The sequence below is a fragment of the Haliaeetus albicilla genome, chromosome 9 (assembly GCF_947461875.1).
Source record: "Haliaeetus albicilla chromosome 9, bHalAlb1.1, whole genome shotgun sequence".
NCBI lineage: Eukaryota > Metazoa > Chordata > Aves > Accipitriformes > Accipitridae > Haliaeetus > Haliaeetus albicilla.
This window is the reverse complement of record NC_091491.1, coordinates 16,527,350-16,543,509: the sequence shown is the minus strand read 5'-3', so window position 1 is coordinate 16,543,509 and position 16,160 is coordinate 16,527,350. Positions and strand designations below refer to the sequence as shown.

Genomic DNA, 16,160 nt, shown 5'->3' with positions numbered 1-16,160 from the left:
TGCACTGATGCTATGGTTTTAAGGTAGTGCTGCAAAAATCAATTAAATAATAGTTTAAAAGAAGCAGAAACAAAATTGAAAGATATTCCTGCAGGTGTCTCCCCTCTACTCCCCCTTTTTTTTAGTCCAGATGGGTTCACTGGTGATATTTATAGTACAGTTTAGAAACAGTTGCAGTGGTACAGCTGAAGGGGCAGTATGTTGTAGCAAGAAACAGGAGTAAGACTGAATGTGGAAAGGAGTCTCTCAGGCCAGCCTTGCTTGTACAGGGAATGTTTTATGTGAAGCCAGACTGTGGGCAATGCACAGATGCTGGTGAACTAGTTATTAAGACTCAGGAAAAGCAGCTGAGATTTCTCAGGCTCAGGGAAGAATATAGTAGACTTCAGAAACCAGTAAGAGATGTGTGACAAGAGTGAGCAAAGATAAAGACATGGAAGTATTTCTGTGCAAGCCACATGGCACAGAGTAGGTTTATTCTACCTGAAAGAAGGTGACCAGACAGAAGCATGGAAAATACAAATAGGGGTTTGAAGTTTGTTTCCTCATCTTCCATAAGAGTTAGGTCACATCAAATAGATCTAGCAATTGGCAAGTTTAAAACAACACAATTATTCTTTTTTTTGCAGTGAATAATTAACCCTTGAGAAACACTACTGCAAGGTGATGTAGGTATAAAACTTTCTGGTTTAGGCAGACACATTCATGAGAGAAGAAATATGCTAGGGTCTTAAGGGTCTGGGAGAGTAACTTGGAAGTATCAGTGTATTCTTGCCCTGTTCTTACGCTTTTCCCTATATCTATAAGCCCTGTTGTGCAGGTGAACCTGTGGTCTGACCCAGCACAGCTGCTATTTTCTTCAGTGAAAAAAATAGCTGCTGGCAAGTGCATGTTGTTCTCATATCTACAGTAATACAGCTGTTCAAACAAATCTTTTAAGTTGGTAGTACACCAGCAGTCTGGTCATTAAGTTTTGTCAATATTTGGTTTAGTAAATAATTTTTACATTTGGCTACCTTTGATTTTTATAGGCCTTGGAGAATTCTGCTGATTAGTTGAAATGATTGATACTTACAGGAACAGGTCTAAATTCATTATGAAATAACAGTGAAGCATTCTAGGTAACTGGTTTTGTGCTGCTGCTTCATTTTTCCTCAACTTGTGTTAAGATTAATTAGAGGCCAAGACTTCCTTTTTCATTTCGCCTAAGTAACAGATGGACCTCTTCCTAAGATTGCTTCTCCTACTGGGCATGCATGTGTGTGTGTATTAGTAGACAAAACCTGTAAAAATTTAGTCTCCTAGCATTCAGCATTCAGTTTGCCGATTGTTGAATAACATGGTAATACTGGTAAGTCTCATCCTGTCTTGGGTTAAGAACAAGTATAGGGATCTGTGTTAAACATGGAGTGTTTTGGCTCAGTTCAGAGTTGTGTATGTCTCTAGTACATACACAACTGTTTTGCTGCTTCCCTTTTCTTATACATTTGCTAAGGTCCCACTGGTGATCAGGGGAGTTTGCACTTGGATAAGCTAGAAACTGCAGAGGGATTTTTCAAGATCCTATCCTTATATCTACTAGTTTAGCAAGAGGCCAAATTTTTTAAGAGGTTGAATTGTTTGGATTTTGTCTTTTCTGTTAATTCATTTTCATCACGGCTGCATGGGGATATTGGTGGTGGTGTGTGTGTCTATTTAGGATTTTTTTAATTAATTTTATAGAAATTCATTGTAAACCTGAACTCTCCAAGATAAAATAATCCATTTGCAAGGTGCGTTCTGATAGCATAATCAGGCTTCTCTTAATGAATGCTGCCACATGTATGGAACAGTAAAGATTTCTTTTTTTTCCTCATAAAATAAGTCAAACGTAGTAATAAAATAAGTAAAACATAGTATTTGGTTACATTAAATATACATAATTCCTTACCTTCAACGTTTATGTAACTGAGGAACTTGGAATACTGTATTTTAGTGACATGAAAGGAAGCCATACTTGTCTTCCTTAAGCATGAAGCAGGCTGAAGAAGGACCTCACACAACCCTCTTGCTTTTCTAGAAGAGTTTTTAAACTTTTACATAGTTCTTTTGTTTGCTTTGTCCTCATTGCTTCATTTTACCTACATCTGGAGTTTTAAAAGTTGTGGATCTGCGCAGCTCTGATAGGTTTCTGTAGGCAGAACTGTAGGGTAAAGTATCTGTATGGGAAGCAGCTATAGGCTTTGCCACATTTCCTTTCAGCTGATGTATATCTGCCATTAACTCTTTCTGATGCTGTGATTGCACTTTCATTTTGATTGGCAAAATTCATTTAGTGCCCTTTCTTATCAAGCTACTGAGGCACATTTTCTGTCCCTGGAGATTAATGTATGACCAATGACAAACGTTTTTGACACCTGTATGCTTTCTGTCCTCCTCCCTGATATTATTCATAATAATGACTGTGTGCTATGCCTGTGTATCAGTGATTACAAAAATATCTCCTGGCTACTTATAGTTCTGAGTGCAGTTTGAAACTGTGACTCGGCTTCATATACTGTGATTCAGGTGGCTTATTGACTCCCAAACACTGTAAGACCAACTTCTGTGTATTATTTTTATTTACCAAGTACTCCTCATTGCATTCTGTCTTCCTGAACTATGTACAGTGTTTCTGAATGACTGATACACTACTTTGGCCTTTATAAATTCTGAGATGTTCACTATGCAATATAAATCGTTTTTATCCCAAAGTGTTTCTACTCATCAGTTTTCTGGGAATATATGTTGGTCATTCTGAATGGAATCACAGTGTTTGTTTTTTCAACACAATTTCAAAACTGGATAAATACTGTAAGTAGAGTTTTGAGGAATTACAGTAATTTCAATTTGAATTTGTGTTTATACATTTATAATACCAGGAAACGATCCATAGAGTTCTGTTCTCCAACAATATTTGTTCTGTCTCCACCCTGAGAGAAGGTGTATAGATTTCTGAATTTGTACACATGTATAATTATGCAAAATAAATGCTCAGTTATAAAATTATATTCTGAAAAGAATAAGTCATTTGCCTTTAATAAAACACTTTTTAAGAGTCTCTGATAAGTATTCTTTTTTTCTTGACAGTCTGTGGTGGACGACTGGATTGAATCATATAAACAAGACAGGGACATAGCACTTCTGGATTTAATCAACTTCTTTATCCAGTGTTCAGGATGTCGAGGTACAGAACGTTGGAAACAAGTTGTATAGAATAAATCTGACAGTCATACAAACGTGTATTAGTGCAACTGCTGGTAAAGATGTGGGAGACACATGGATTGGTACTCCTCATATGTATGGTTTATATAGAAATATTGTCTACATTCAAGAATAATTTTATTTAAAGCTTGTTTGTCGAGGGCCTACGCTTTCTTTTTCTCACTTTCCTGTCATCATCCTAAAGTGCACAAATCCTCACAGAGGCACTCTATTCATCAGCAAAAGGACACAAAAGATCTGTTAATCAAGGTAGGCGTATCTTTACTTCCCCTTTCTGTTCCTTCCCCTTTTTATTACAAGAATTAGTAGGTGTAGCTATACCCTAACTTTGCTATTTTTTCTTTCTTTCTAGGAAAATGATGGGTTTTTAATCTGAAGAGGAAGGGATCAGGCTTCAGTTGACTTTGATTAGCAAGAAAGATTTCTTCTGGATGAAGCACCAATCTTATTTCTTCCTCTGTAACACTTTATCAAGTCAGCATCAAGTGGCCTGCCTTTTATATCCTGTTTAAGCAGTCTCCATTACCAGGCATGTGGCAGTCAGTCTTTCTAGCATTCTGTTGCCACACTGTACCTTCTAATGAATTTTTCATGTGTTGTCATCTTTCAGTTAACTCAGCCTTGAAAAGAGAGAATGATAGAGCTCTGCTTTCTCAGTAGCACCCAGAACCAAGCAATTTACTGTTTCCTGATGCTTCCTATAATTTGCTTTGAGTAGAGTTGAAAATAACCCACAATTCAGAAATTCTTCATTTTGTAACTGATATGGGAATATACCTTTAGACATCAGATGATCTGGGTAGAAGTCCCTTTTCTTCCTTCTTAAGTGTAAGGTGAAGTCCCAAGTACAGCACCAGAGAAATGTGAGCTGTCAGCAGCTTCAGCAACCCTTTTTCATAGCTTAAGGAAATAAACTTATTTTGTGGATGACATGAAAGACTGAAGCTCTGGAAGCATTCTGTGAAAGGGCTGAAGCTTATTAGGGTTTAGATCACTGGCCTGTGTCAATGTCTGTACTGTTCACACAGATTCCCTAAAATATTTTTCAGATTTATTTGGCAGCTTATGTGAAAGTAGTTGTGTTCTGTTTGCTTTTTTTTTAACACTCTTCTAAAGGTGTATGTGAAAAAAACCAACCCACAAGCTTCTTTCTAAGAATTGGGCTGCATTAAACCAAAGGGATCCTTGGCCATATGTTTTTATTCTTGTTGATGCAAGCTTTTGGTGGAGGCATGTCATAAATATCTTCATTCCCCTGCTGCTCTCTAATTTCTACTTCCTTTCATTCTCCTTGTTAGAGAAAGTAGCAGTCTTATAATTTCAGAAGATTTGTATTTTTTAAACCTCTTGTTACTGACTGATGCAGGCTGAATGCCCGCTGTCAGCCATATGCTGCTGAAGCAATTGCTTCCCAGAAAAGCTTTCTGTTATTGGCTGTGAAGCAGCAGCGCTTCAAGTGGCTGATGTGATTTACTTTTTTTTTTTTTAATTATTTTAAAAGGTGAGTTTCTATCCATTTTCAGTACTCTGCTTTGTACCCTCAGGGATGTCTCGTGCTTTAGTAGCCTTCTGGTCCTGAACAGCAATGATAGGAGGAAGGAAGCACAAATGACTTATCCCCTGAGTTTATAGTGTGGGGGGATTTATTTCTGTGGTGGAATTTTTGCAGTGAGTACAGTAACAGCTGTAAAACAGGGTTAAAATCCTGGCAGACAGTTCTGTTCTTTCCAATTTCCAGTAACATGCCTGTTTTCTAGAATCATTAAAAACTTGAGAGTGGATTTTATTGATAGTCCACTTAGGGTAAAATGCATACTAAACTGTCCTTAATGGAAATGGGGTATGGAAATCTGGGGATGTTTTGTATTTTGTGAGTAAGACCAAGTTTCTTTTTCATGGGAAGATTATATGCTCTATTAGGACATTTTTATTTCCCTTTAAAGATTTTGTTGACATTCTTGTTTGTTTCCATTTCTGATAAATAACAGCTCCTCATGAATGTCAATGGCTGCTTTATCTTCCTCAATGTTCCTTAATTTTCTTCTTTTCAGTTTGCTCCACTAACACTGTCTCGGATTCTCTGGCCTTCTTTCCCAATGTTGGATCTAAATGCTTACTGATAATATATCTAACTTTGTGATCATTAACTTGGAAGGGAGGAGGACAACTAGCTTGGGAGGAGGTTCCTCAGGAAGCTTTGAAAGTGGTGCTAGGTTTATAAATCTACCATTTTAACAGTGCTTAGAATTATTTGATATCTAACTATATGTAAAATACACTTAGCTTAACTTTTCTTTCAAAAGTTTTAAGCAGGTGAAGAGTGTGTACCTATTTTCTGACTTAAATTGGAAATAATTTAGGCACCAAACTGTTTTATTTAGCAACAGTATTGACCCTGACAAAAATATCTTTCTGTTTAGAGAAACATTGATTTTTATATATTTATCCCATTCTCTTGGGCAGTGCATACGCTTGAATGAACCTCTTGGCATCCTCCAGCTTTGCTTAGAGATGTTCCTGAAATGAGAAGTGGTCTCTTGTAAATATGAATAAGCAGGCATGTTATCTAAATTATTGATATTAAAAAATTGTAAAATTAACAAATTTTTCAGGTGAACTTTAAAGATCTGTGCAACTTAAAATTGAATAAATATAAACCAAATATTCAAGCACGTCTGTCCTTTGTCAACTCTTCTGGGTATCTATTTAATCAGTTACTTTCTATAGAATGTGTTCTGGTTCATACGGTAATGTCCCTTAAAACATGAGAGATTTGGTTTTAGCATGACTTCAGTAATCTTTCTGGGTTTTTAAAGGATCATTTGGTATAAATTAGAAGTTTGTCCTATTGAACTACCAAAAGCATCTCAATTCAACAACTAGATTTGCACGAGAGTTAAAAATCACTATTCATGCCATCTTTCCACTAGTTTGCCTGTTCAATCTGCACATTTGTTGCCTCTGCTGATTTTGTTTACAAAGAAGTGAAAATAGTTTCTTAAAGAATTTTTCCTTTATCTTGCTGTTTTTTTCTTCAAGAATACCAACAAAAATCCCTATCTTTCACAGTTTGCCTGTGTAGTCTTCTCCATGATAGTACATTGTATTTCTGTGACAGAAAAGTGGTTAACAAGGACTGATAAATTCACCTATTCACTTTTAGTTTCCTACTTTTAAAAAATGCATTGCTTCTTCTAGAGGAAGGATCTTGTATCAGATAGTACCTTAGAAAGATGAAAAAGTTAGTTTTCAAATACTTTTTCTTCCTGGAAAAACAGCAAATAAATGCTGTTTCCAGTCCTTGGAAAAAAAATAGGTTGGTTTGTTGGTAGTAGGTATTTATTTTCCACAGTATTCACAATCTGTAAAGCAGGTGGTGTTGTATTTGCCTTCTTACTTCTCTGTCAGGAACTTAATTTAGGGTCTTGCATTTTTAGATAACAGGGAACTTTTTGAATTTAGGTTGTCATAATGATAAACCGATTTTTGAAATAACTTTCACTTGGCTGGGGGTAGTAGCGTATCCATACTACTGAGATTCACATTTCAAATGTTGTAGTTTGGTCTGTAGCATTGTGGATACAGGCATCCTCCTCCTCTCTTGCAGAAGAGTTGCAGATCAGTGTTGAGAGTTTTCTGGGGTTTTTTGAGAGCTCTTTTCCATTGCTTTCTTCTTTGTAGGAACATATTTTTGCTTTTTTCCTTTTTTTCTTTTCTTTTTTTTGAACACTTATGTAAAGCACAGCATAGTATTCTGAGATCTTTGAGCTAGTTGCAAGCAAGCTGAAATGTCTAATCAGCAATATGTGTGCCCAGGTCCCAGAAGGATTATAACTGTGTCAGTGTGATGCTGCATCTGGGCTAATTAGCTCTGCCTCTCAGACTGAGTAATTAGCTCAGGTATCATGCTCTGTTGCTATGACAACCAGGCTGTTTCCATTTCTGGAGCTCCATGGATTTAGAGCTGACTTGGGTATCTGCATTGCTGTCTGCTTTTGCCTTCTGTTATTGATATAAAACAAACAGAAAACCCCACAAGCACTCTGACCTTTCTACATTTTAAAGGCGCAGAGCCATGCTTGTGGAATTAATTTTTTTTTTTTTTCCCTAACCAGATGCAATTAGTGGTTGAAACAGCCTCTTAAGCTGTGAAGGACAAACCAACCCATCAAGTCCATGTAAGACAAAAAGCTTTCTTTTGCAGGGGAGAAAGGTCTCTCACATAGTTGGGAACTACTTGACGGCTTTCAAGTATATAGTGAAATTATTCCCATTCCTTTTCTCCCATCCCTCTCCTTCCCTCTCATTTATTTTCTGATAGGTAAGCCACAAGCCTGTAAATTATTAAGCAGATTTTCAGAAGTGGTTTGAGCACTGCTTCCCCTGCTAGCCTTACATCTCTCTGTCAGACAGCTCTGAGACACCAGTTACTGATGGAACAAAACTGGTGAAACTCCCTTACTGTTAAATTCTTAGCAGTGTTGTAGCCTTCTCTGGCTTGCAAGGGGCTCTCCATTTAAGTATTTTTGTGATATGGCACACTGAAGTTGTTGTTAGGAGTAGCTGGTGAAGGAAGCAGGTGAATTTCTTTTATATGGTGTTTCTTGTATCTTATTATTCCCCTCAAAAATCTTCTCTTTAGGTTCTTGTGTGGAATCAAATGTTAATGAACAAATGTTCAAACTGCCACCTGTCAACTTTGACTGCTGGTGTCTAGGGTTGGGTTTTTTCAATTGTGAGTAAGCAGGAATCTGTGTATGAACTTTATGCCCAATGCTTAAAGCAGGACATCTTTGTGGAATTTTTCCTTGTGAATCAGGCACTTGGGGATCCACACTCTCTTCCAGCTTGAGCCTTGAATCTCTAGTTGTTCCTTACATATTGTAGTAATGAATTAGCTTGTTTGAATGCAGGATGCATGCTCATTTTGATTTTTATTAATGTTCTATGCCCTTAATTAAGGGCAAGCTAATAGATTTCTGTTTTGCTGAAGGAGATTGAAGGCTAAAACCAGGAAAAAGCACTGTAAAGTGGCCATTGGATGGTCTGGCAACAGAAATGAACAAGCAACTGCTTGCTTTGCTGTTGGACAGGATTTCAGAAAGCAAATTAGCCAGGAAATAGTGTTATTTACTCTTATTAATAATATTTTAATAGGGGATATAACATTGTAAGTAGACTAATGGTTTAAAAAGAAATTAGTCTTTTGTCATTTATTTCTATGCAGTTTTGTTTTGTGATCCATGGAATAATATTGCTCTATACAGATGGATGTTATTGAGCATGGAAAGAAGACTGCTTGATAAATATAATTTCCTGCAAATGGTTGTTTCATACGGAACTGCAGATTTTTCGTGAGGAATGTTGCTGACTTTGGCATGTGTTAAAAGGCTTTATATCTTCAGTCATTCATTTATTAATAAGAAGTTGATATCATAAATGTTTAGTATTTTGAACAAATTAGAAAATAATGCTATTCATTGCATTGGGGCCTGTATTTTTATTAAGGATATAAAGTATGGTTTTGCACAGTTTCTTCAACGAAATCTCTTTAGTGTGCGAGTATAAGGAAGAAGTTGCAAAGTAAAGGATGAATACACATAAAAAAAAATTTATACTTACTCATACATGATTTAAGTCATAGTAATGTCAAGCATTTATGAAATATTTTGTATGCATAGTATACAGAAATAAATACACCTCTAATAACTATATGATGCAGTTAAAAACATGCTGTTAACCACATTCAAAAATAGTAAGGTAAGACTGAAAGATGAAAATGACTTAATTTTAATTTCATGTGTGGTGTAGATAAACCAGATCTGAACTTTCTACTTCTTGTTTCTGAGTCTTGAGGTCATTTTTACAGTGTGTTTATCTTGAAGTGAAAGCCTATAAAATTCAAACTGAAAATAAGATGCAAATTATTAACTGGCTTGGGTGGAAGATAAATCAGATTACCAGACATGCATTATATGTTTCATCAGTTCCGTTCTTTAAATGAAGATAGGTAAGGTTAAAAGGTTCATATCAAACACTTGACAATTAATATGGTTACATCGAAATAAATTTTTTGTGAAATACAAATGGTTGATATTTGTTGACATTCTTGAAGCTAAAGCTTTATTTTCATTTTATGTACTCTTTTTAAACCAAAAAGGTTTTCACTGTTTCTTCCTGTTTGCTGCTGAATGGTATCTGTACTTTTCATCTCATGTGCTCGTTCTTCATTACTATTTTTTTTTCTATTCTTTAGCTCTTCGAAGTTTATTTGGCTATGGGAAAAATAGGTACAAAGTTTTTTTTTTTTTGGTTCTTTTAAGCTTTGCATCTCCCTAAGCCTTCTGGAGATGGGAAGCCTTGAAAAAAAAAAAAATCAGATCTGAAAGTGTAAAAAAGATTTGTAGTAGTACATCACATTTTGTAGACACTTGTAAACTAATGGCATCTTTTTCCCAAAAGGTGCATCCTACTACTTCCAAAAACTAGTGGGAAAAAAAATTCAGGAACTTGCTGACCTTTCAGTACAGGAGACATGAATGAAGGGCATACTGATCTGTGGTTTCAAAATCTGAATGAAATATCTGTGGTGTTGAGGTCTGACTTCAGTCCAAGATTTCACCCTATGAATTGGTAACAGGAGCGACAGTAATTTAAACCAAACATATTTGTCTTTATTACTTACTGCCTGAATATATTGAACTATTCATGTTTCATGTACAACAGCAGATCAAAAATAAACTGGCTTAAAATCAGCTATTAACTAATTTATTAATATGAATTAATATAAACTTTCAAATAATTAATTGACAGAACTTGCGATACTAGAATATTTTAGAGCAAATGTATGATGTAAGGAAAGACAAATTACCTTTGAAATGATAGTCTAAGAGCAAGTTCTGCACTGCCAGTTCTGTATAATATGTTCAGATCTCAGCTGAAAATCAAAGCACTCCTTGTAAGCATGGAACAAAGTCTACGTTCTACTCCTGTGTACTACTTAGTAAATTCATAGCTTGTAAAATTATTTTTGGCACTGCTCATTGGAGATAAATTGTGTAAGGCTTTCAAGTATTACTGCTTGTTTTCCACTATATTCATTTAATGACATACATATCGATCTGGAAAATGGTAATACTCCTGTGAATACAAAGTTACTATTTGAGAAGTATGCTTTAATGCTACAACTTTTTAAAAGACTAGCAATAAATACCTCTTGATGTTAGTAATTCAGAATAGTTGCTGTCTACTAGACACAGATCTGTGTCGTTTCCTCTTTATGCTTAGTTTGTTTTCTGTATAATACAAATTTGTTAAAGGAGGGACATCTCTGTACTAAGCAAATAAGAAAAAGCATTAGTTTGATTTTTTTTGACAGTATTGTTCTAAGACTTGTGAGCAAATTATGCTGGTACATGAGTTTGTCTCTACCTATGCGTTAGATGCATTGCTGGATTTTTCTTAGATGACATAGATCGTACTTTCTGTGAAGACAGGAACTAATTATGAAAAGCAATCAAATACCACTAGATCTTAGCACTTTCTTACTGGATTAGAAATAGGAAGGATCCTCAAGTCTCAAGTGTTTCCAAAGATGTGAATTCTGCTGAAGGTTGAGTCTAGACCAAGGGTAGGAATTAAATTCCAAAAATGGCATTTCTCTCGGCCTACACTGTAATCACAATTCTCTCCCTTTTGCATTAAGGAAGCCATCGATTTATTAAGTGCAATGCTAGTACACACTGCGGTAATTACTTTTGAAGAGAAAAAAACAGGGATGATTAAAAAGGTCTACATCCTAATGAAAAAGCCTTATTCTCTGGCAGAAAGAAAGTGGTTAAAACAAATCCAATATTCTCTTAATCTGCAAACATTCAACAGTAGCTGGATATAGAAGAAAAAGAGCAGCTTGGGTTTCAAAGAAGATACATCTAAATTTGGAAATAGAAGAAGTGGGCTCTTAAACAGCTACAATCCTGCTCACATTCCACTACCACTTACTTCGTTCCCTATTTATATTAATCTGATCATATTGCCTCGGGCATCTGTAACCTAAACCATGACCAGCTGAGCCTTACAATTTTTCACCTCCTTTTAACTGGAAGTTATGGCATTTTCTGGCACTGCTAGGGTGAAACCTATCACAGGGAAGACGGGTGCAAATGGCCTTTATCTCCACACTGTCATCTTTTCCTTATTTGCAACGAGCAAGAAGCATGGTGGAATGTTTTTGGGTACCTAGAAGGGTGGTAAAGGGAGTCATACAAAACTATTATTGGACCTTGCAGGAACAGTGAGGAGCTCCCTTGCCAGCAGTCTCTGTACCCTTGTTTAAACAGGGAGCTGATAACCCCCAGCAAAGCTGAACCCAGTTATTGGATAACTGTCATCAACTGAGAAGTGAGTAGTGGAGAGTTTCGCGCTTCTTTCAGTTAGCACCATTAGCTTACATTTCAGCTTAGAACAACTGGTACTTTTGCTCTCCACCTGTAGCATTGGATCCTGATTTTTCAGTTCACAACTGCCTGATTTCGTAAAGGGATGAACGCAGGAGTTATGAGTTTAAAACACCTTTGGCTGATTAGAAAGCCTTTTCTCTCAGCAGTAGTCTGTGGAGTTTAATAGGCACCATCTGTTGTGGAAGTAGGCTTCTACAAAGTCATAACATCATCTTTTGAAATACCTGTAATGTAGTTTGTCAGATTTACCACAATCTCTACTGTTTATTTGTTTATTTCATTGTTATTGAAATAAGTGTTCTGGATAACGTATAAGTTGTTGTGACTTAGGAAACTGTGATAATGGGAAAAGAGCCTAGAAATATTTTTAGCAACTTTTGGGAATGAAAACTTTTTGTAGATAATCTTTAACTACATAGATACAGCCAATAATGTTGTTAGTTGAAATAACCTTTTTTTTTTTTTTTTTAGACTCTAGAAATTATGAGATCCCCAGTTTTTCAAGGATTAAACCACTAAAACAAGTTTTACTTCAGATCTAATTTACGTTAAGAATACATTTCCTTTTGACCTTGCTTATTCCCAGCACAGACTTCTGGATCAAGGTATATTTAGCCAACTATATGAATTGAACCACGAAGTAATACAGGTAGCTCTGTGATAAGAGGTAGTGGTGAGAAATTTATAAGACATAAACAAAAAATGACAGTGATTTCAAGAGAATTGTTGGCATTATGAATTGATTGTTCTTGAAATTTAGTAAAACCGAATAGCAAGAAGTTCTTTAAAACTGTTGGAAATAAGATACCTACCTAAAAATTAATTATCTGCTTGGATTATTAATGTATAGAAAGAGAAGTTAATGAATACTGGAAGTTTCAGAAAGACTAAATGATTTATTTTCTATCATTTCTTACCACAGATAATGATGGATAGGGATCTCAAGCAAAAGGATACTAAATACATAAATGATCACAGGAGATGTGGTGTATGAGAAATGGAGGTCCATACTTGAACACAAGGCCATTAAGAGTTTGCACAGATTTACTTGAAATGCAGCAAATTCTCTCTCAAGCATTTTTAAGGGAAGTTGTGAATGTCTTTGTAACTTACATGCTGCAGCTCAATCAAATTACAGTTTTATTTTAAAGATTGAATTGAGCTTCTGTTTACACAACTATGCAGGGCTGTAAATGGGTTAACTACAGAGCCCCTCTTACCAAAAGTTTCTCTGTCACCCAGATGCAGAACCAGATACAGAACCAGTCCTTCTACCCGCCAACCCCTCCCAACCCCCCCAACAACAAAAAAAGCTAATATACTGATGTCCTAAAAATTGTTTTGGAAGTATTATCACAAATCTCCAAAAGGAGATCCTGAAATAAGCTAATGAATTGAGAATCGAAACCTGGTCAGGTCACACTCCTAGACTTAGAAACAATTTAGGAATAAAATCGTTGAAGTACCGGCAAGAGTACGCAACCTTTATTAAAGACAATTTTTCTTCCAGAGAGAACAGTTCTACAGAGGTTTAATTTGCCTCTGGGAGCAGAGGTGGGAATAATACTTTAGAGTCCAGGAAGGTGGATAACAGTAAAATTAATTAATTAAATAAGATATCTACAAGAAAATGGAAGATACTGCATTCTCTCTAAAAGAAAGCCATATTGTTGCAGTGTACTGGCATCTCTTAAACATAAGAACAAAGTAATGTGGTAAAGCAGTTCTGCATAAAAGCTGTTGAGAAAATGATATATGGCCAACTGTTCAAAGGAAGGACTAAATTTTCATTTTGGGAGACCACAGCTGATTAATAAGTACATCGTGTGGTTTATATAGAGAAATGGAATATCATGCAAGTGACTTTAATTATGTGATTGTATAATAAGGACATTTCAGAGGGACCTAGCAGTGCTGCTAAGTAGCATTATATTTATTAAATTGAGAACTATAACAGGAGATTATATATATATTTGATGGAAATAAATACCTTTTTTCCCAAATAGTTTAGCAGAAAATAGTTTTGTGGATTAGGTGGTTGTAATGGAATTTCAATTTGTGGTGACATAAATGCATGGCAATTTTCTACTCAGTTGTTGTTCAAACCATTTTTGCCCCCTGTTTTGATATTCATCTTATATTCTTCAAGTCAGTTTAATTAGCCATTCAAAGTGACTTTTTTTTTCATTGATGAAGATGAGGCAGATGCATTTCAAGAAAAGAGCATCTTTTAAGATTAACAAAATATTGGTGTTACTCCTGTGTTCTCACCAGTGGACAGCTAGTTTTTTCCTTAAGGTGGAGAAGACTAAAAAATGCAAAATTTAACACACCAGGTGAGGTCAGGTATATTTCCATGGATCCCCATAAGAACATGAGTAATTTCTTCTAGTTAGAGCTGGATTTATCGAGTCCTCTTTTTCTTTCCAAAGTTATGAAGTGAAAGAAATAGAGAATCTTGACAGCTAAAGCATATGTGTGTCCCATTGAATTCATACTGTACTAAGTGGCTGTGTGTATGACAGTGTATTTGTAGGGAGCTCCTTTGGTGCCAAGGATATTGCTCACACAACTTTCGTTTTGTGAAGCTGAGTCCTCAAAGTATTCCCTTCAGACTTTTTTGATAACCGAAAGAGGCATTGAATGCCATGCCATCCTAACTGCAACTGTAAATCAGCCTCTCTGATCCTGTGACCTGTGTCAGTTTGGGATTCTGAAACTGTAGGTGAATGGAAATGACAACAGTTGGTGGGCCAGTCAAGTTGCTTAGTGACCTTTCTACTCTTAACCCCAAGTCTTGGTTTTACTTACAGTTTAGAGCCAGCTGAAGATTCTCAGTTCTTGTGAAGCAAGCATCAGTGGGGAATATAGTGGATAACATTAAAATTCTTTTAGAGCCTTTGAAGACAAGTTACTTCTGATCTGCAGTGAGGTGGTTATTCTAAAACTATGGCCTAACAAAACAAAAATCTTCACTGGTTTTTGCAGTTCAAAGTAGAGAATCACATACACTAATGTATTTGCTTTTAAAGAAAGCAGAAAAGTAAAATTCAACTATTATGCCTGACTAGAAATCATATCATCCTAGTATGCACCATTGTTACAATATCAGCAAACCACATTCTTTTCAGGTTCAGAGGAAAGAGATACGTTTGTTTTCATATCTTGCTTTATTATATGGCGAGTTGAGTAAGTGACCAGTGACAGAGTAGCTTTTTGCTCTGAATTGTGAGAAGATCGAGTTTATGGATCGGCAGCACTTTGATGTGTAATTTTCCAAGCAGCTGTTGAACAGTCTTTTTCAACCAATCACCACTGAATTTGCTTCCAGAAGATGTAATCCTTTCCATTAATATACAGAAGAAAATACATGCCAGTCAATTCCTGGTGCCACTTGTGGGTATTTTAGGAACAGATTGGAATTTTAAGTCCTGATTAACAAAGGAATCATAAGAGATTCAAATGATCTTGAATTCTTTATCTGAATTACAAAGGCTTAATCTTAATGATAATGATGCAGATAACCTGGCTGAGTTAGTTTGCTTTTTGTTCTCAAGATCTGTTATTAATGTAATTTTTTTTTTTTTTTTCCTGGAGACTCCAGTCTTCTGGGGCTAGCTTCAAGATAGGGAAGGCTTGTGGTTGATGCAGAAATTTGATTTACTGGTGTTGTACTGGTACAGCTTATTCTCCCTTATATCATATGATGTCTCACTATTCAATATATTTTTTGACAATTTATAACTAAATCCATGGCTTAGAGTTTAATTTATGATGTGTACATTTGGAGTTACTTATGTCAAACAGAGACTTTTTGTTTTTTCTTTTTTGTGGTGGGAGAGTACACTTGAGCTCTAAAGATATTTAAACAGTCTGTATGTCCTGTCTGTCTGGTCCACTTGTAGCTGCTTACAGAAGAATGTTGCAAACAGCAAAGGTGCCTGTCCAGGCCCATTATAAGCACTTGCAAACCATTTTTGTCTAATAGCAGTGAAGGATGTTCTCACTCTCAGATTTGTTTGATACCTGATTTTCAACCTTTTTTTTTTTTTTTTTTCTGGTTTCCATGGTAGCCTGTAACAGTAGATTTATACTTCAGTTATGTGCTGTGTGGAAAAATCACTTTATTTAGCTCTCTGGTAGTTCGTGGGCTACTTACTTGGGATTTTTTTTGAGACATAACAAATTGTTCCATATACATCTTCTCTGTTCCACATGGAATTTTGTAGAGACTTCTCATGACCTGCTTTTTGCCACTCTTTCATTTCATTCCAGTTATTTCTTTGTATTAAAAATGCATCAATGAAGATCAAAGAGTGAAACTACATTCATATGGTATTTATGACTTAATCATAGGTCCCATGGTTCTTACCTGCTAACTCAGCTATTACAACTAACTTCTACCCTAAGTTTCTGAGATATCTGCATTCAAATGAGGCCTTGATGTAAACAGTTTGC

At 35.8% G+C, this 16,160-nt stretch overlaps 1 protein-coding gene across 8 annotated transcripts in view; it reads left to right on the top strand.

Moving 5' to 3' along the window:
• Positions 1-16,160, top strand: part of STAG1 (STAG1 cohesin complex component) — a 202,188-nt gene that overhangs the window by 71,978 nt on the left and 114,050 nt on the right. For all 8 annotated transcript variants that reach the window (XM_069791855.1, XM_069791854.1, XM_069791852.1 and 5 more), the window contains one exon: positions 3,109-3,205. In XM_069791855.1, the coding sequence (XP_069647956.1) occupies positions 3,109-3,205 (97 nt within the window). The remainder of the gene's footprint in view (positions 1-3,108; positions 3,206-16,160) is intronic.